The 21,866-nt window shown below is 35.8% G+C and overlaps 2 protein-coding genes across 2 annotated transcripts in view; one reads left to right on the top strand and one right to left on the bottom strand.

Annotated features, from left to right (window-relative positions):
- Positions 1–605: 605 nt before the first annotated feature.
- TCTN3 (tectonic family member 3) lies at positions 606–18,691 on the bottom strand. Its single transcript, XM_058188040.1, has 14 exons — positions 18,371–18,691; positions 18,085–18,211; positions 16,888–17,009; positions 15,536–15,666; positions 15,161–15,269; positions 13,907–14,025; positions 11,873–11,908; positions 11,431–11,505; positions 11,191–11,316; positions 8,740–8,835; positions 6,707–6,804; positions 6,181–6,346; positions 5,686–5,811; positions 606–4,160 (listed from the first exon to the last, which is right to left on the bottom strand). The coding sequence occupies exons 1-14, from the start codon at positions 18,582–18,584 to the stop codon at positions 3,930–3,932; spliced, it is 1,776 nt and encodes a 591-aa protein (XP_058044023.1). The 5' UTR covers positions 18,585–18,691; the 3' UTR covers positions 606–3,929.
- An 829-nt stretch (positions 18,692–19,520) lies between these two features.
- ENTPD1 (ectonucleoside triphosphate diphosphohydrolase 1) overlaps positions 19,521–21,866 on the top strand; it is a 67,023-nt gene continuing 64,677 nt past the window's right edge. Inside the window, exon 1 of the mRNA XM_058188032.1 lies at positions 19,521–19,794. Coding sequence (XP_058044015.1) covers positions 19,662–19,794 — 133 coding nt within the window. The 5' untranslated portion in view covers positions 19,521–19,661. The remainder of the gene's footprint in view (positions 19,795–21,866) is intronic.

Below are 21,866 nucleotides of genomic sequence, written 5' to 3'. Positions count from 1 at the left end.
AAGCTCAATCGGAGAAATCCATCCTACAGTTGGGAATCACATGTACTTTAATAGCTAATTCTCAGATATGAGAACTATACATACAAACAATATAGCTGAAGTGCATTCTTAAGGATAATGATTTAGAAGTAAAATTTTTGAAACAGGATTTCTGATTAAACATGACTAGGGATTTCTGCACTAAATGCTCCTGAAAATCTGCTCCAGGAAACAATAATTCAGCATGTAATACAAAAATAAAATGAGTTCTTAAAGAGTTAAACGCACAATGGAATTGAAGATGAAAGTGATAAAATCTGTAAGCATTTCCTGTTACTATTCCAATATGGCTTTCCTACACTTTTGCTAAATGTGAGAACACTGACTCATGCTACTATAAATGCTAACTTTTGATGGGAAGAAATATACTGTACTAAGGATGAACTGTATACCTGAAAGGAAATACTCTCACTAGCATTAATGCTATTAATGGTACAGTATTAAGTTAGAAAATTGAACCATTTAAAATTTTGTAATTTAAATATTTAACATAAAAAAGAATCACTTCACACAAAAGTAATCATTTTAAGATTTATGATAAAAAGGCAGAATAGTTGTTGTTTTTTAAAAAATACTTTAATTAAAATGCTTAAAAAAAGTGCAGACCAAGTAGCAAATTATTTTCATCAGTTTCTAAAACATCTAAAACAGTAAAATACAGGTTAAAATTCCAATCCAATTTACAATTTTTGAAGATACTGAAAATTTTATAATAAAGATTTTATTGCTTTCATTAGACAATGTTAAAAAATTTTACATTGCCATGTTATCTAATATGTAATTTGGTGATAAAATCTTGAGCCACAATGCACACCAAAACACACAAAAAGGAACTAACTCTGGGTGCTGTTCCATCAATTTACATAATTGTCAAATTTTACTTTTTACTTTCAGAATATAGTTCATACCTGCTGAAATAAGGTATCTCCTATTTTATAACCTTTTTAATGGTGCTACACAGTGGTATTTTATTTATTTTGATTCCTTAATGGAAGCTCATAGCAATTTACAGACGTATATAATCCAAAACAGCTAAATCTTTATAAGCTTCATATAGATTTATAACGAAGTAACATTCTATACTTTTGATCAATTCTTTGACTTAAGAAAAGATTGCATATGAAAAAAGAATTGAAATAAACTACCGTATATACTCGAGTATAAGCTGAGTTTTTCAGCACGTTTTTTGTGCTGAAAAACGTCCCCTCGGCTTATACTCGAGTATATACGGCTTATACTCGAGTTTTTTTTTCTTCTTCTTTTTTTCACATTATACCGGATGGCGCAAACTTGGCGGGCTTTTGCATTAGCGCGGGGAAGCCCTGCCGGTGCAGTGAGAGGGCGGGGCGGGGGAGCCGCCAGCCTTCTCGGCTGAGGGAGGGAGGGTTTCCCCGACCGGTAGCTGCCTCATTTCCCACCCTCGGCTTATACTCGAGTCCCCAGTTTACCCCAGTTTTTTGGGGTAAAATTGGGGACCTCGGCTTATACTCGGATCGGCTTATATTCAAGTATATACGGTAAGTATGATTGTGCAGATAGATGTCAATATCTTTGCAACAATATAGAACCTTTCACCCAAGCATCCCAAAAGATTCGGTTTGAAATTATATGTGGACTATGTACTTTATTTATAATATGCTCAATGAAGTTTCATGAAAGAAATATTTGGTGCATACATGTTTCAGAGAAACTGCCTTAGTTTCTTACCATTTCAAAAAGCAGCCTATTTATGCAAATTTCTATTGCACTTGAATAATATGCTAAACCCATGAATTACACCATGGATTACAAATCACAATGAGTCACTAAGCCAAAGCAAGCATAGTACACAGAGCTGAGAATCAGAACATCATTTAAATGTGATTTCTTTGGGCTTGTTGTGAAAAGGCAAACATATTTGAACAGTTGCTGAGAACAAGTACTCCAGCAATACTTGCAACCCCGTGTATTTGAAAACAGAGAACCCAGGCTTTTGGCCAAGCACTCCAACTGGAAAGTCATAAATTGCTAACTCTCCTATTGGAATTCTAAAACTAGTTTTTCATACAATGTCCTTACTTTAGAGTTGACAAGGTAGAAGGTCACTGTATTTGTCTGCTATATAACTCAAAAAGATTCTGAAATGTTAGCTGGAGACTTGAAAAGCATTCTCTTTCTAGCTGATCATCATGGCTACATTATGAACTTTTTCAAGTAAAAAAGCTGAATAATATGTAAATGAGAATACATAAGATAAAAAAAAAAGATTAAATCCAACTTTAATTCAACACATTTTTGTAATGTAACATGAACTTCTTTTGCCCTAAAACCCTAAAAATTTTTCCAATTCATATCTTCTTTTCATCAAAATAGGTTTTATGTGGGGAGGTAATTCAATATCTAGTCTCCTATTTATGCATGTTTTGATAAAACAAGTAACTGTTTAAAATGCTTGTTATTTTATTCATTCTCTTGTGAAATTAGCTTAACCCTATTTTTTTATTACCTTAAAGGATCTATAGATTCACAGGGATCCATTACTATTCTGAAATACTGAATACCTAAAGCTAAGTAAATCAAATGTAGGAGTACATTCTGATTTAGTCCCTAAATCCCTTATTTCTCAAGGATTTCATTCATTCATTCATTCATTCATTCATTAATTCATTCATGTGGATTTAATATAAAAGTAATTTGGTAGCAAAAAGATTTAAAGACCTCTGTGGATTAAAATATTAGAGTGGCTAGCATTATTGTGTATCATTGCGAAATGCTAATAATCATTCATAAGAATTCAATTAGTTCAATTGCTTGAGGAAAGGGAAATTCAAAGTATAATTACTGAAAGAAAGCATGCTAGAATTTTTAACATTATATGAAACTACTATGATCAATGATATAATTTGTCACATCCACTGTGTACCACCATTGCAAAGCATATATTTGCAAATATAACTTTATACAACAGAATAATTGATAATTAAAACATTAAAACATGAAAGTGGAAAACTTCATAGATTACAACACTCATTGCAACACTTGTGTGTGTGCTATTTTAATGAAATCATATTCATTAAATCTTTTCAATTTAAAGAGTGATTCTGGTATTAAGGCACCTGTATAGATTTATATTATAGCTTTTCATGTTTCAGGCTCACTTTTTAAGGAAGGACTGGAACATCCTATGAATGAAAAACTAGTATTCTAAATAGTCACAGCAACAACAGCATAAACATTGTTTAATTAAAAGATTAGCTGTTAAAGAATACCTATGAAGCTAAGTATTTGTATTAATTACTGGATTGTAATTAATCAAATATGTCAATCATGTTCCCAAAAGGAAAAAATGTATAGTAAAAATTACAGGATTCTTCATATTTTTGATATAGTTCATCTTGAAAAAAGATACTAAGAGTCCATGATTAAGGAATTTTTTTGTCACTTGTAATCTAAAGATGCCTGGTTCAACACTAACACACCTTTGGCAGAAGAAAGGCAAGGAGTTGCACAGAAGACAGAAATTCAGAGGTTTCAGAACACAAAAAGAACCCCTGCCAGTGTCGCTTTGGACCCCCACTTTTATCTCCAGGCTGATAGCAAGTCTGTCACACACAGCCCATCCATAAACAGAAACAGCAATCACTTATGGAACAATTGCTGTCAGGGGCTAAGCATTAAATGTTATGCATAGCATACATGTGATCAATTCATTATGGACTATTGGTTTACAAGATCTCCACATAATCCTCCGTGCAACCTTGAGACTGGTTGGGATGCATCTCAATGATCTGACACATAGATGTTGCAGTGCCTCCCTCCATTAGGAATTTAGGAAGAGAATTAGCTATTCTATCACTCATTGTGCAACCATTTTTGATTCCATGTTATATGAAATGCTATTTTTTTCTGTATTAGAAGCTCACAAATATTCCATAAAACATTAATGACATCAGCAAAGTGCCCAATATGTTGCATGAACTATTCACAGCTTCATTCAATGCCATTTTAAAAGGGAAGAAGAAATCAAATGGAAGTTTCCTATAAATGTCAGGTTGACCATGAGGTGACTCTGGCCATTTGGTGACATCTGTGAAGGTAACTGTACTTGTCAAAGGCAACATGTTCATATATATACCTAGAGACTGAAAGAAAACAGAGTATATAAAATTATTTAGCTATTACCGTATATCCAGTGTTTTGAGGGAAGAATGTAGAGAAAAGGATAGGAACAAAATGTAGGACAAAACTCTTTCATTTATTACTGAACTAATTATAATTTAAGACTACTGTTTATTCCTTTCAGCTTTAAAGGGAATAGAACATTTAAGAGAAGATCTGTGCCATTTGTTGAGGGATTTGGATATAAAAAGAAGCTGCGTGTCATGAATATTCTTCCTGTTTCCTAGACAGGATATTTTATAACAAAGGAATTGATACAGAAAATGATAATCCTTTCTAGATTTATCATTACTTTCTTCATCACATAAGTAAAAAATAAATACAGAAAGGATGTCCACAGAACCTAGAGATCATTTAGATTCTAGATTTTCTGACTTCCGAAGACTTTATATCTCCGAAGACTTTATATCTCCTTTGGATTGCTGTTCCTACTAAGTAGCAACAGAAAGCTCTGTGCTACGTAAGACTTTTAAAGAACTATAACATTCTGCCAAAAGAACAGATTCACTTACACCCTATTGAACCATAACTATTTAGGCACAAAGCCAGCCAAAGAAAACTGCCTATTACATTTTATTTTAAGGAAAGAATATTACGATAATAATGACAAAGGTTGTAATATTTACAATAAATATTCAATAAAACTGTGCTTTCAAATCATTCTGGCAACTGCCTTCTCCAGGCAGTTGCCGGAATCATTTGATGGCATGCTTTTATTTAATATTTATTGTACATACTAGAATCTCTGTCATTATTATCATAATATTCTTTCCCCAATATAAAATGTAATGAGCACTTCAGGCCTTTGGTTCTTTTAATCTTCCATATATAACCTGTAGTAAGTCATGAATTCATACCCTGTTTCCTCCAAAATAAGACTGATAATAAGTCCAGTTGGGCTTTTGAGCGCATGGCAATAAGGCCAAGCGCTTATTTCAGATTCAAAAAAATATAACATGGGGTCTTATTTTCGGGGAAACACGGTATATACACATTCTTTTTATCTCCATTGATGAAATAAAGCATCCTTTTGTTTTAAAACTAGAATTTCCTTTTATGTCTGAATTCAGATAATCTGATTAGTATAAATGATAATTTATGAGCAAATCAAGACAATCACTTAATTTAACTAGAACTTAAGGTGAGATTTTTTTTTCAGGTTTTGATTTTAGAAGGAATTCTGGTTAATTCAAAATCAAGAGTGAAATTTTTCGGTTACCTATTCCAGCACATAAAGACACAAGCCCAAATCTCCTTATGCTTTGTGCGTGAAGCTCTGAACTAGATTTGGCATTAGCTCAAAACTACCCAAATAAAATCAGAAAATAACCTTAAGATACTGAGTTCATACATGTTAAGCTATAATGCAATTTGTTTCATTTGCCTAACATAATAGGTGAATTCGGGTTATTTTTACTTATTCAACGAATTGAGATTAAACAAATCAAGGTTTAGCATGATTCAAATTCAGCATTATGTGAAACTAACCTTCAGAGGTCTGCAGAGGTAATAATACCGTGCACCCAACACTTGAGCTTGTGGATTAGATAAGAGGCCCACATTAGCCCATATCACCTGAATCTCCAGGGAAACAGGAATCATACACTGCCCATCCTAGGAAAAAAAAAAGATACCAAAATTTAGGTAACAGGAGCCCTAACACTTCCTGCTGATAATCATAAGATCAGAATTACTGCAACATTTACATTCAAGTACAAAACAATTCATAGTACTACAAAGAAATACAGAATGTTCTGTCATTTCTATCTCTCCATTCATGGGAAAAACAAACAATGTATAGCAGGCACATTGGGTCCAGTGAAAAAGAAGTTATTTCTGAATACAAAGCTGCAAATGTACAGTTACCGTAACAAGTTATGTCTAGTTTGATATAGCTGAAAAAATAAGAGTATGTTTTGGTACTTGTGACAAAACTTATATTAGAAAACTATAGATGGAGTTGGATGCTCTTTCGCACATTACCTGCAATTTACACCTCTGGGTAAAAACTCTGGTCCATTGCTCTGGATGGCCTGGATCAGCATTGCCAATTATGGCCAAATGCCCTGTGCTGAGTCCTCCTTCGAAGGCTTGGTAAAATGGCTCCTGCAAGTCATTACAACTTCTTTCCTCAGGTTTGAAGGGTATACTGCAAAAGACCATGCCGCCATGTGTCACAAATATGAAACACAGAAAAAGATATTAAACAGAACAAAAATTACTCCTATCAATGCAGTCAGAAAGAACTACATGGGGAAACTAGATAAGTTATAAAGGAAGGACAACATGAAGATCCAGCCTTTTAGAACTAAAATCTCAGAAAGTAACTATCTGGAAATATTTGTAGAGAAATTTATACATGACAAGTCCTTTGATGTTTAATGAACATGTAGTATATGATGGAGACAACATTTAGCAAAATTTTTCACTTTACATGCCAAAACAGATACAGTACATCTGAAACCTGAATTAGAAGAGCAAAAATGTAAATGGCTATATAAAATGTTACCTGAACTGGCAGCCTGTTCTTATGTTTTCCCCAAATTGTACTGCAAATCTCTCAACTGCTGAGCACTGGCCATTAGCTTGGTTCTGTAAAATGGTTACCTGAGGAAAGGGAATGTTATGAAACTAAACAAAATATAGTGGAGCCACAAAAACAAATTACAGACTGATACTGGTACCACATACAACTTTTATCTATTATTTGTAAAACCATGACATGAATTAATTTTGAATAGTATAACAGGCTGCTTAAGTTTTAAAAAACAAACTCAGTGCCTTGCTGGTTTAGGTCAACTAGTAAAATTCTTCCTTGTGAAAATTTCATTATTCCTTTGGCAAACCCTCATTTAAAAAAGTTTTACAGTAGTAAGGTAGCTATCAGGAATTACTCTGCGTTGTACTTGCTGCTTAAATATAACAAAGAAATAGGAAAGATTGGCAGTCCACCAGCATTTGGAGGTCACAGTACAACCGATTATTATATTCACAAAGTTGTTTTTCATTATTAAAACCTCTGACTGGTACTGCAATAATGTGTTCTCCAATGAAGGTACTATGCGTATTTTGCATTTATTTTTATTTTAACTGAAATGTCAAATGTATTGCTAATTGACCTATCAGTGTATGATTTCCCTCATTCCTGTACCCATAATTATAAAACTGCCAATTGAGGATATTCCAAGTGAATCCCAGTTCTAAACATTTATACCACTATAAATTCAGGATTTTAAGCTGTTACAATCTGTTGACTTTCTGTAATAAATAACTTGGATGCAGTCATAACTCTGGAAAAATGTATATATACAGATATGCTATATCAAATATACATTTTGTGTACTCTCATAAAATTAAGAATAGGCACATCCTACTTTCCCCTTGACTTTATAATAGAGACACACAATTTCTTGTTATGGGTTAAAAAGTTTTTGAAAATTGTGGAATAGATATCAAAGAATAAAAAAATAAAGACATAGAACCACCGCATCCCTACCCTGGGAAAAAAAGGATTGGCAAGAAAAAAGTATGGAATTGCTATTATCTAAAACTAAAAAAAATATTGAAATTACTGGATCAAAAGTCTATTACAGGTAACTGCTGGTTTCACACAATAAAGAAATGGCAGGCAAGTAGATAATACTACACTCGTGGTTGTGGGTGAAAATGCGATATAGTTTCTTAACTTGGTTCCAAAAGGCATTATTTGCATACAATTATATGTTAATTTCAAGAACTATAGGAACAGAAAACTTTTCTGTATTATGTTCTTTTACTTTCCAATGGACAATCGTCTAAAGCTTATACCCACACCTCTATTGACAAACATATTTATTTATTTATTTATTTATTAATTAGATTTCTAGACCGCCCTTCTCCCGAAGGACTCAGGGCGGTGTACAGCCTTATTAAAACACATAGGTACACAATAAATTTAAAATACATTTAAAATGAAATATTTAACCGGCCAATTTAAAACTAAAAACGGTCAGACGACCGATATAAAACCCTAAACTATAAAATCACCATTAAAAACCCATAACTTAAAAAAAAACTAACCCAGTCCAGCGCAGATAAATAAGTACGTTTTGAGCTCGCGGCGAAAGGTTCGGAGGTCCGGAAGTTGACGAAGTCCTGGGGGGAGCTCGTTCCAGAGGGCGGGAGCCCCCACAGAGAAGGCCCTTCCCCTGGGTGTCGCCAGACGACACTGTCGCGCCGACGGCACCCTGAGGAGTCCCTCTCTGTGAGAGCGCACGGGTCGGTGAGAGGTATTCGGTAGCAGCAGGCGGTCCCGTAAGTAACCCGGCCCTATGCCATGGAGCGCTTTAAAGACGTTCACCAACACCTTGAAGCGCACCCGGAAGGCCACAGGTAGCCAGTGCAGCCTGCGCAGGATAGGTGTCACTCGGGAGCCACGAGGGGCTCCCTCTATCACCCGCGCAGCTGCATTCTGGACCAACTGTAGCCTCAACATAACTTAATATAGAGCAATAACTTAACTTAATATAGAGTTAAGTTATAATATAGAGCAAGAAAGCATACATGTTGCTGGATCCCATTATATAAAGCTCTTAGTGGTGCTCCTATGATATAGCCAGGATTTCCACTTCTTCGTTTGGTCAAAGAAGAACTTCTGCTCTGTAAGAAATAGAAAAATGGCAGGGAAAGGGTAGGGAGAGAATGTTACATTTAGAATGTAGAAAGGATGCCCACATTTCTGTTATCCAGTACTTCTTTAAAAATGCCCAGCAGGTGGCAGTGTACAATTGACCTTCTTAGTACTCAGGATGCTACCAGGAAAATAGAATAGACTGGAAAATTTAGAAATGTCTTGGGAAAAATGCAATACCAAACTACTTTCCTACTGTGGCAAGAACACTGCCTGTAGCTGTGTCTGTAAAGATGCTATTTGTAAAGAAGCCTTTTTTTAAAGTAAAAAACTGAAATACCACACAAAAGTGGATTGCAAGGCAATTCAGAAATTATCAGAGAGGTTAATCAACCAAGAATGAAACAGTACATCTTATAATATCAATTGAATATCCATGGATGAAATTCATTTCCACATGAAAATGACAAAGAATTGAGAAAAAGCAAATAAAAAATAATCAATTATGTTTATCCAAATTATTAAATATTGAGAAGAAAATAAGTATTTGTCCAGAAATGTTTAAGACGGTCCATACTTTTGGATTTCTAGAGGTCATATTTTAGGTATATCTGAGTTTCATATCCACCAAATATTTTTTCAAATATTTTTTTAATGTTTACCTGCTGTTCAATTGATACACTGTATTTAAAGTATTTGTTCAACTTTTCTACTTAAAACGAACCCAAAGTGCTTTAATATGATAGAATTATTAAAAGGTATTTTAATGGGTTATTTCAAAGATATCTAGGCTAGAGATATAGGCACTAAATATATTACAATACTTGAAACAAAATCATGAATCACTACAACAATGAAAACATATGAAAAACATATAGATACCAAACAAATTGTAAATGAAATGTGCATGTTGAGTTCTTAGTGCTTTCTGAGCTTGTTTGTTTCCTTGCAGACATTTTGTCATCCAGACTAGGTATCCTCTTTCATGATAGAAGGGAGTGGGGTTGGCTCTCTGTATATCTACAACAGCTCGCTCTGTCAGTGCTGGTAGGGAATATTTTTCTTCTTCATGGTTCCTTGATTAGGCTGTTGTTTACTGCTTTGTTGTTTATTTGGATTTAATTCCTTCTTATCTGGGTATTTGATTACTGGTAAGGAAGTGTTCTGGTCCATTGAAATGTTTGTTGCAAGAACTCACATGTATTGAGCAATATGTGGATTGCCATTGTTTTTCCTGGTAATAGCCAGCCAAATGTTTCCAAAACAATGGATACTTCCCCTCTTCAATTTCAGTAAACATATTTAAAACTGTCTGCTATTCTATTACAAAATAGCATCCTTTTCTAGCTGCCATATTAGTCTGCATTATAGTGCTATAGCCCCGTGATGGCGAACCTATGGTACACGTGCCACAGGTGGCACATATAGCCATATCAGTGGGCACGCTGGCTCAGCTCCAGCGCACACGCGCACACCAGCCAGCTGATTTTCGGGCCTTCTGGGCCCACCAGACGTAGGGAAATAGGCTGTTTCTTGCCTCCAGATGGCCTGGGGGAGTGGGAAAGGCCTGTTTTTCTGGGTCCAGATCCTCTCTATGCATCTAGGGAAGACAAAAATAGCCTTCCCCAGGCCCTCTGGAGGCCCAAAACGGCCCATTTCCCAATTTCCGGTTAGACAGGAAATGACATTTTTTGCTGTCCCCAGCCTCCAGAGCCTCTCTCTAGACTCCTAGAGAGGCTCTGGAGGCTGGGGACAGCAAAAAAGTCACTTCCTGTCCAACCGGAAGTTGGGAAATGGGCCGTTTCTGGCCTGCTGAGGGACTCCGAGGGGGTGGGGAAGGCTGTTTTCGCCCTCCCCAGATGCATAGAGAGGTCCTGGAGCCAGGTGAGAAAGAAAAATGGGCCTACCAGGCTATCACGTGCCAGGAGCGGGGGAGAGGGGGATTGCGTGCACATGCACAGGGTGGGACACATAGAATTATGGGTGTGGGCACGTGCATGCGTGAACCGTTCCCCCACCCCCCCATCCTGGCACGCGATTGCAAAAAGGTTAGCCATCACTGCTATAGCCCAATGTCATATTAAAAAAAAAATCTTATTTAAGAAGCCTGAAATTTTGGTGGGACAGAAAAGAATCTAGACTTCTACACCATCCTTGCGACAATTTTTCCAAAATGCAGATCTTTCTACAATTGAGTAAAGCCATGAAATTGATATGGAACCATCTACAAACTTGCTTGGTGCTAAGGCTCATTTATCTTATTTATAGAGTCAAAGCGGTCGAGATGCACAATACACTAATCCAGAAATTCTTGCCACTGGGCTAAGTAGAGTAGAAAGTTTAGTTGTATATTTTGGACCCAATCTGTAGCTATAAGTACTGACCCCAAAATGCAGAGAAAAACGTTGTTGTAATGTGACTCCTGGATTCCCTGATATATTGGTCAATTTGAACTGAACGTAAACCTTTTGGATTCCATGGATCCCATTAAACTCCATCTCATAATTCACCTAGAAGTACATCAAACGAATCAGTAAAAAACAAGATATGCTCATGAATAAGCTTTACCTTATTTCCCCCCTTTTCTATTACAGAAAAAAGCAATTGTTAATGTAGCTAAATACCTCAGAAACAACATTGTGGCATGTATTACCATTCAGCCCAGGAGCTGCAGGCTCCGAATGTGGGATAATGTGGACCTGGCAATGACCAAAACATATACTCAATTTAAAAAAAAAATCACCTCATATGATTCAATCACAACCATTTAAATCAGAAAATTTTGTAATTTCTAAAATTATTACATTTCTAAAATGTTAAGATTTCTAAAATTATTCCATATATTTTTTTACAATAACTCCCTTGTTTGCTTACCTTCTGAACTACTGAACCCTTTGATCCCAATCATCAAGTCATGGCTACCATAACTTACCATTAATTTCTTAAATATAGCTAGAACCCCACTTCCTTTCCCAGTCCATATTAGTCCAAATAATTCCATGTTATTTCAAGATGGGATTTCCTTAAATTAGAAATGGAAAGATGGAAATAGTAAATAAAATTTACCTCGAAGAGGTGAAAATCGCTAAAATTGACTGGGACCTGAAAAAGAAAGTAAAACCCAAATCATAGATGACTCATTTTGCCATAAATCCATGCAGTTCATAAATGTGAAATTTTAATCTTCTTTACAACCTAATTTTCTGCATAATTTCTCTCATTGTTTCAGTAGGAATGGAGAATTGTTTAGGAATACAGGTAGTCCTCGACTTATGACCACAATTGAGCCCAAAATTTCCCCTGCTAAGCAAGACAGTTGTTAAGTGAATCACTGCAACTGTTAACTGAATCATATGATTCTTAAATGAATCTGGCTTCCCCTTTGTCAGAAACTCACAAATGGTGATCATAAAACTCTGGGATATTGCTACTATCATAAATACATGCCAGTTGCCAAGCATTCAAATTCTGATCACGTGAGCATGGGGATGCTGCAAGGTCATATTGTAAAAAACAGTCATAAGTCAGTGCTGTTATAACTTTGAAGGATCAATAAACAAATTATTGTAAGTCAAGGACTACCTGTAGGCAAGTTTTTCTATGAGGGTATAGATCTAACAATATTCTGGTTCCCAGAACTTGCCACAAGTGATCTTTGAGGATCAGGTTATTCTCTAAATAAGTCATGCATAAACAATTAATTCTAATCAGAAGTTTCACTACAGGAGCTGTTAGATTTCTCTTCTAACTTGCTTCAGTGCATAGAATTATTAATATCCATGTTTAGGAAGTAACAAGATGAAATTTATTTTGAGAGTAATAACATTTAGTTTTTTTGTTGTTGTTTTTTACATTTATATCCCGCCCTTCTCCGAAGACTCAGGGCGGCTTACAGTGTATAAGGCAATAGTCTCATTCTATTTGTATATTTACAAAGTCAACTTATTGCCCCCCCAACAATCTGGGTCCTCATTTTACCTACCTTATAAAGGATGGAAGGCTGAGTCAACCTTGGGCCGGGCTTGAACCTGCAGTAATTGCAGGCTACTGTGTTCTAATAACAGGCTCCTTACAGCCTGAGCTATTCCGGCCCCTTATTAAAACCTAACAACTGCAAGAAAGTGAAATAGAGATTTTATAGCTAAAGTAACTATAAGTAAAATTTGATCCTACATACTAGTATCTAAGTTCTATGTCTCCTATTTATATATAATTTTACCCACTAAAAACACAACTGTGGAAAAAGGGCTTAGACTGATGTGACATTCTTAATTTAGGCCTATGTGTGTCTCCATTTTTTATTTTATTTGTAATATTTGTATTTTTTCTCTGGTCTGATCACATATTTAAAACAACTTCCAAAGATGTACCCATAAACCTACTTCAGGGAGTCTGCCCATACTGTTTCCATAGGGCTGCACCCATAGATCACCTGCCTTAACACAGCTATCTCCCTAGATACACCCAATTTTAACAAAGGAAATAATTATCTTTAGAAAAGTCCCATGTCTAAATCAGGACTCTTGCCTTAGTTGTTATCACAGAACTTCACAGGTGCTGTTGATAATACAAACATTTGTTGCAACTAATTATATTATCTCTTTTTCTAGAATGCTAGCATTTCATATTAGTTGATATAATTGTCTTTTACAATAATAATATATATAATACATTTCTATAGGACTTGAAGTCCTATCAGTAACAGGCCAATAGATAATATATTTCCCAAAATTTCTAATTTTCTATGGAAGAAAGTAGCGACTAAATTCACCTCCTTCTCCTCCTCTTTCTTTGACACTTAAAAAGTATACAGGTTTACTTTTACTAATAAATATGGATAAGAGTTCACTGAAGTTGCACAGCCAATAATCTTAAATGAATAAATAAAACAATAACAATGATAACCATTTGGACATCCTTGGCACTGACAAATTCACCAATCAATCCTGCAGCGACATCCACATTTGCCTATCCCAGGTCTTTGGGAAGGACTCAAGAGACTAGCAAAAATGCTAAATCCAGTCTAAACATCTGGCTGACTGTGCAACAAACCATAATAAACAAAATAGCAAATTAATAGACTTAGGTCAGCTTTTACACCTGCAATACACTGAAGTTGCGATAATATGAAGCTGCATCCAATGCAGGCTCAGAGGTACAACTGCTCATCAGGTCAGTAAAGATCCTAATACAGCTGGTAGTTTTACTTTCCAGGAAACCTAAGAAATGAACATACTGTAAGAGGTAAAGAAAGACAGACAAACAAACAAACAAACAAACAAACAAACAAACAAACAGGAAAGGCTCTGACTACATTGTCACCTGATAGAGTATCATAACAATAACAACCAAAACTATTATAAAGAGCTAACTTCAGAATCTGCATATAAGACTGTATATCTTATTGGAGGAGCCTGTGCCTAACTAAGCTTTCACTTTTCTTCCAGAATCTGACACTCCATCTGGAATTGTGTAATTTTTAAAATAGAGCTGTATTTTTATGTAAGACTACTTAGGAACCATGTTGCTATTTGTCACTCTCCCAAAATCCTAATCAGTAATACTCAAGAATAACAATTAATAATGCCCTAAAGACTTTGAAAGTTGACTCAGGAGTTTTGCTCTGACTAACATTTAATTTTACAATCTATCAGTACAGTGCTGGCAATACAGCATTTCTTTCCAAAAATATTAAGCTGTATCTCATAGATGTTATAAGAACCTAGCCATGGGCTCACAATTAAGATTACTATGTTCCATCTACCATGTCTTCTCTCTTATAAATTTGCTCACCCTCCATTTACCAGGAATCAAATAATGTATTTATTTTTGCTATCAATTATGCAATGTTAAAAACATTACAGCATATAGGGACTTCTTGAAATAATAGTTAGTCCTCACTTAACAATGTTTAATGACAGTAATTGAGACTGACAACACTGTTACTAAGTGACAGTGTCATAAATTACCATGTCACATGACCGTGCCAACTTACATTGGCAACTTACACTGGCAGTTGTGGCAGTTTTGGTGTGCTATCATTAAGCAGATAGCTGCAGTTATTAAGCATGATGTCATATGATTGCCTCCTGCTGGCTTCTCCTCTGATTGTGCTTGTCAGAAGCTGGCAATGAAGGTCACAAATGGTAATCACATGACAGCAGACTGCTGCAATTGTAATAATTGCAAGCTGGATGCTAAGAGAACCAGTTGTTAAATCTTGTTCAGTGTTGTTATAACTTCGAACACTAGCTGAATGAATAGTTATTAATCAAGGACTACCTGTAATCAGTTACCATATCCAATAAACTTTGTGATCTGGTGCTAGAACTTTACTAAAAACTCAATGCTCACCAGCAGGATTCTCATCAGTGCAAATCTGACTAGTTCCAATGCCCACAGGTTGCTTAAGCACACTTAGTGTAGATGAGGCAGCATAATAAATCTGAATTGGATCCCCTACCTGAAATGGAAACAGAAGAAGTAAAAAAAAACCTAATTCCTAGAACAGCCCATACAGAAAAAGAACAAGCATTAATTTGATTTTTTTAAGCCAACATTTTTCATCTATTTCACATGATTTTTAAATAATTTTATACTGCAAGCTACTAGACAAGTATTACCTTATTGAGATAAGGCTAAAATTACAAAAATCTAAATCTGGTCTGCTTCACATTTTATCACTACTAAAAATATCTCGGGGTAATAAATATCGAAGAACCAACTCACTTGATAAAACGTAGATGGAGAAGACCAAACTTGTTCTGGAGGGCTGAATGATGGCCTTCCATATTGTGCTAAAAGTACTGGGAAATTTACTTTTGTCACCATCTGTGGCACTTGTAAATAGTTCAGTGTGGCTAAAAATAAAATATGGGTAGGGGAAGCACAACAGTAACATCACAGTGTTAAAAGGGCATCCCATATTGCAAATGTAATAAATGTTATTCCCTCTCTATATTTTATTTTAATCTGGGCTATAAAACCTAGTACTTTTTAAAAGTTCTTTCTTTTTTTTTGTCAGACAGCTTGTATATACCTTTTCTGTCACCTTAGTTAGCCATCTCATTGGTTTAGACCAGAAGTATTTATACATCTGTGCAAAAATGGAATGATGGAAAATATTTGGCGAATAAGGTATAAAGAGGTTGTATTTTTCAAATCAAAGATCACTTGCCCTTTAACAGAAACACAAATCTACAGAGTACCAAAATTAGAGTCTTGTAACAGACAAATGGGCTTTATTTATTGATACATCAACATTGATTTGATGTACAAATTTTCCTAGGTGAGTTATTAATGAAATAGGTATTGGAAAAACTATTCCAGAGAAAAGCAAGTATATTATACTATATATTACTTATAAAGGTAGTCCTTGACTGACTTAGTGACCTTTCGAAGTTACAACAGCACTGACAAAACAATTTATGACTATTCTTCACACTTATTACTGCTGTAGCATCCCCATGGTCATGTAATTTACATTCGGGTACTTGACAACTGACTCACATTTATGACAGTTGAATGTCCTGGGGTCATGTGATCACCTTTTGCAACCTTCTGACAAGCAAGGTCAATGGGAAACCAGATTCACTTAACTAATTCAACTGCAGTCATTCACCTAACAAATGTGGCAAGAAAAGTTGTAAAATGGGGCAAAACTTACTTAACAAATTTCTCCCTTAGCAATATAAATGTTGGGCTCAATTCTGGTGGTAAGTTGAGGACTACCTGTACTATAATACTACACTATTTATATATTTAAATTAAGATGCTCTTCTAATACTATGGGTTTATTTTTATGAAAGAAGATAGAATTCTAATACTTAGACATCATTTTACTATCAGAAAAATAGAGAGAAAAGGAAAGTGTTTAGAAAAATTGATACCATAATGACAAATGAAAAATGCACCTGTTTCACAAGGTTTGGAAATGAAACTACATAAACAAAATCCATTATATTGTCCTTTAATCTTCAGAAAATAAGCATTATGGTTTGTATTTCTATTCCTAAAATTAGATTCAGAGAATAGCTGCAACCAAAGAGTATAATTTGTTGTAGACAAAAAGCCAAACTTACAATCATTTAACTGTACACAGAAGAGTAATATACATCCATCAGGACCTGGAAGGATTTCAGTATGGAAGGGAGTGTTATTTCGGAAAATCAGGGACTTTTCCAAACATACTCGACTTATAGCTCTAAGGAAAAATACAAATACAGAAAACTATCTTAAAGAATATTGTTTACACAAACAATAGCTCAGCCGGAATAGCTCAGGCTGTAAGGAGTCTGTTATTAGAACACAGTAGCCTGCAATTACTGCAGGTTCAAGCCCGGCCCAAGGTTGACTCAGCCTTCCATCCTTTATAAGGTAGGTAAAATGAGGACCCAGATTGTTGGGGGGGCAATAAGTTGACTTTGTAAATATACAAATAGAATGAGACTATTGCCTTATACACTGTAAGCCGCCCTGAGTCTTCGGAGAAGGGCGGGATATAAATGTAAAAAAAAAAAAAAAACCTCAGATTAACAATATATATCAAACAATAGCTCAAAACAGAGCTAAATTCAAGAGTTACTTGGTTTTTGGAACACAATAAAATTTAAGATTAAAAGAAATTAAAAAGCTGCACCTCCAATTCCAAAATTGTGCTTTTTTTACAATCACAAAAATATGATTCCAATACATTTCCTAAATTCAATTATTTATTTCAAGTACTGCCCAATTCTGAGCAGCTGACAATTTAATACACAATAGACCACTACAGAACAAAATTGCATCCGGTCATTCTGTACAAAAACACACCTAATAAGATTCTCTATTCATATAACCCTAGGCCTGGAAAAACAGCCAGTCCTTAAAATTTTACAGATTGCCAAGAGAATGGGAGTCACATCGATTTCAGGGGGATTTCACTCCAAGAGGCAGATGCTGCCACAAAAAAAGGCACATTTCCTGGGTCCCAAAAGATAGTACTGTTTAATCAAAGGAATCCGGAGGGTGCTAACTCTACTGGCACATTTTGGCCAAGCAGAAACCATGGTAGACAGGAGGTCTCACAAATAACCTGGTCCTATGCCATGTACAGCTTTATAGGTGATGACCTTGAATTGCACCCACAAGTACCACTGCAGCCCACAAAGCAGAGGTGTCCCACAGATATACTGAGGCATGCCCATCATTGTCTATGCCATTGCCTTCTAGACCAGTTGAAGCTTCCAGCCTTGGTAGGATGTCTAGAGTAGAAACCTAAATAAAATCTCCATATTCACCTGGTACTGCCTGGAAGGCAGAAAGAGAAAGGACACCCAGGAGCACCAAGCTTGCATTCTGAACCACAGTGTGAATCACAACAGCAATTGATGTCGCAGAATCCTGGATGCAGGTCACAGGGGCAGCCTGAAAAAACATTGGTGGGAGACAGAAGCAGCATGAGCAAAGATTTTTAAAACAATGCAAAAAATCAAAACAAAAAAAGTCAATAAGGGGGATAATTCGCTTCAAAGGAAAGAAGGGCACATGCCTTTGGGACATAGTCCAGACTTCCTCCCAACTCACCAGCACTTTCTTCTGTCTGCATGCCGGGAGTTCTGCTTGGAGAGGCCCCGCTTGGGGAGGTCTCGGGGAGGGACGTTTCGCTGGGGGCCGTCCCAGTGTGGGACGTTTCATCCGTGGAGTTTTCCGCTTTTAAAGTGACGTTGTCAGTCTCGCTCTTCGACCAGAACTCCGACAGCAAGAGCAACAATGGAAACAGGAGCCGCCACGCTGCCATAACAAAGGCATTTCTGCGTTGCTTAGATACTGAGTCGCAAAGATATGACGTTTGCTCAGAAGGCGACAGAACGTCACCCTTAACGTGCTTTCCTAAAACCTATAGAACTAGAAAAGGATAGAGTCCTTGTGTTTTTGACGCCGCGCAGGTTTTGTGGAAGTTGTGATTGGATAGCGTAACAGGTATCCTGAAAAAGACACAATTATAACGAAGACACTGTCGTAATACAGTCCTGTAAAGAAACGGCTGTCAGAGATGGGATGGAGTTCGGTTTGTATTTTGAGCAGCAAAGCCTGAAATGAGCCTTTTTAAATCCTTTTTACCTATTTTATCATCTTTTATCTATCCTTAAAAGAGCCTTTCGTTTGATTGCTTCTCTTTCCAATACGGGTTTGTTTTTTGATTTTTTGCTTACAGGATGATTGAAAATTCTGAAATGCAACATACCTGCATGCAGTAATGAGAGAATTAATAGCTTTAAATCTGAGCCCAATCAATAACTTTAATTATTTCAGTTTAGTTATTGTAATTGTTATTTTTAGGTTATGATTTATACTATCCGAAATACAAACTGATCTCTGCCCCATCTCTGACCAGCAGTTTTTATACAGCACTATTTTACATTGCTGTCATAGAAATATTCTGTCAACTTTAACCAGCCTGTGATGCAAGCTGTATAAATATTGGAAGAGAAACACAAAATATTTACAAACACTTCTCACCCATAAGGCGAGGGAATTGAAATTAGACTGGTTGTGCCTTTTCTGAACAGCCAATTTTATTAAAAGACATAAACTGTAATGAGCTGCAGCTCACTTCATCTGAGAACTATGTTTGTAGCATTTATTATGCTTTATTATCCCTCCAACTGTGCTTGACTCTGAAGATACTGGGGTACAGTCAAGAAATTTTCAGATAATAGTATGGCACTGGTTTCTCACTGCCTTCTTCCAGAATGTTTCTTTGACTCCCCAGTCTATCCTACAGCCTTGTGTTTCCTGCTGCTCTTTCATCAAAGTACCAGGCAGACCCAGCCTGCTTAACTTTCAAGACCAGCTACATTTACCAGATATCTGAATGGAGAAAGGAAGACGGACAATTCGAAAGGACAGCTGGAGAGAAAAGGAGGACACACAAACTGTTTTAACTTTCTTGGCAGCTGCGACAAAAATTACAGCAAATACTGCAAAAAATGTACTTAGGCCTACAGGTATGTGAAATTACTTTTTCCAGCATCAGAAAGACTGATTTTTCGATGACAATATTTTTTCAACAAAATTTTATTTTCAAGAATGCATATGTTAGCAATAATATTGAACTGATGATGACATGCTTTTCAAATTTTATCATAGAAACGTAAAGCAAGTCATGCAATCTATTGACTACAGAGATCATAGATTTGAAGTGGCTGGATTGAAGCCAATTGCTAGAATCAGGAAAAAGATCATTAACATAAATCTAGTTTGTCAAGTCTGTTGATGGATGAGGAAAAGAAAGAAAGAAGTAGGCTATTTTCAAGATCACAATACATGAAATTTTGAATCATTACTGTTGTAAAAACAACCCAATTTAAAAAAAAAAATTCAGAAAGCTGGGACATATTTGATTTTAAGGCTGTGCCTACTGGACAGAGGCCATGAGGGCAAAAAAGATGACATATAATCCTTTTGCCAGACATCTAATAAAACTAAACCCAGGCAAGTGTTGATCAGGTGCACAAAAATAGAGTCTCTCTGTACCATAGAATTTGTTTCTACAGAAGTGGGGATGATTCTAAGCTATTACTTCATTTCAGAAATGCTTGTATGCCAGAAATTAGTTATGGTAAACAATGGAATATTATTGTGCTATAGATTGGCATATAGTGTGATTGATTTTAATATTTTTTCTATGCTTCCTATCCACTTTTATGATAATTAAGTGATGCTTAATTAAGGTATTAAAAGGATTTCATATCACTAGCAACCAGAACTGTTCTCCATCTCTCCTTAAATGAAGATCATTGTACTTCATTTCCAGCTTTATGGCACAATTTATAACTTTTAATTTCTTACATTTTTATAGAAAAAATGTGTTAAAAGTAAAAGAATGGGAGAGCTGCCATGATTATGCACATTAAAAGTTATCTATCTCAAAGCATTCTTTGTCTAAAATATAAAGAAGTGAAAGGAAAACAAGTGGATGTTACAAATGGAGGACATAGGTGTCTTATAAATTTTTGTGAATAACGTAAGAATAATAGTCTCAAATGGAAGCATTTTCTGTCTTCTAGACCGGGGTAGTCAACCTTTTTATACCTACCGCTCACTTTTGTATCTCTGTTAGTAGTAACATTTTCTAACCGCCCACCGGTTCCACAGTAATGTACCGTGTATTGTCGTCTGCGCATGCCTTTTGCACATCATGGACTGGGTTTGGGGGGGCGCCGACTACCAGCTCTGCTTGTCTGTTACAGCTGGGTATTGTGGAGGGACATGCGCGAGCTATTCTGGGACGAGGCTCTTTTATTTTTGGTCACACTACAGCGCCATTTAGTTTCACATAACATGAACTAAACTTCACGCGAGTGATACAAATAGTATATTTTCAGAAATTTAAATTGTCACGGGGAATTTTATGAAAACCTAATGAAAATGTTTTTAAATAATGCTATGAAAATTTTTTAAAAAGTAAATTAAATTAAAAAAAAGGAAAGTGCTTCAGTATTTACCTAATATCAATCCCTCCAAACCCAAATATTATTTTCCTTCCTCCCCTGCCAAAAGTCAATTCACTACTTTAGGGACACTTACATCAACAGAAATATAATGTCACGATTATGAAAATTTATAGTTCTACTCTATGCTGCATTGGTCACTCTGCATCTGGGATTCTGTGTCTAGTTTTGGTTGCCACAATACAAGAAGGATATTGAAGAACTGGAAAGAGTGTATACAAGAACAGCAAAGATATGAAAGCTGGAACGCCCACTAGTGGGTGGTAGGGACCAGGTTGACTACCACTGGTATAGATTTATTCTTCATAGTCCCTGAAGGAAGAAGAAGAACCAATGGGTAGAGTTTTACTGTGAGATATCCAAACTTTATAAAACCACAAAAATCCCATTCAACTCTGTATTTCTGTGCTGTGTCTAGAACGGTGGTAGTCAACCTGGTCCCTACCGCCCACTAGTGGGCGTTCCAGCTTTCATGGTGGACTCATAAGTAGTAAAAAAGCAAAAAAGTACAAAAAGGCAAACAAGTTTTAGATTATACAGTATATGGAAAAATATAGAATGAAGAG

The sequence above is a fragment of the Ahaetulla prasina genome, chromosome 6 (assembly GCF_028640845.1).
Source record: "Ahaetulla prasina isolate Xishuangbanna chromosome 6, ASM2864084v1, whole genome shotgun sequence".
Classification (NCBI taxonomy): domain Eukaryota; kingdom Metazoa; phylum Chordata; class Lepidosauria; order Squamata; family Colubridae; genus Ahaetulla; species Ahaetulla prasina.
Note: the sequence above shows the minus strand (reverse complement) of the source record. Positions and strands in the feature narration are given on the sequence as shown.

Bases quoted from the DNA above. Each gene is read 5' to 3' on its own strand.
- TCTN3 (XM_058188040.1), bottom strand. From the start codon at position 18,584: ATGGCAGCGTGGCGGCTCCTGTTTCCATTGTTGCTCTTGCTGTCGGAG. The intron at 15,270-15,535 runs GTGAGTTGGTTC...TTTCCATTTCAG, and splicing joins CTCCATCTACGTTTTATCAA to GTAGGGGATCCAATTCAGAT. The intron at 8,836-11,190 runs GTCAGTACTTAT...TATTTCTTACAG, and splicing joins GTTTTTCTCTGCATTTTGGG to AGCAGAAGTTCTTCTTTGAC.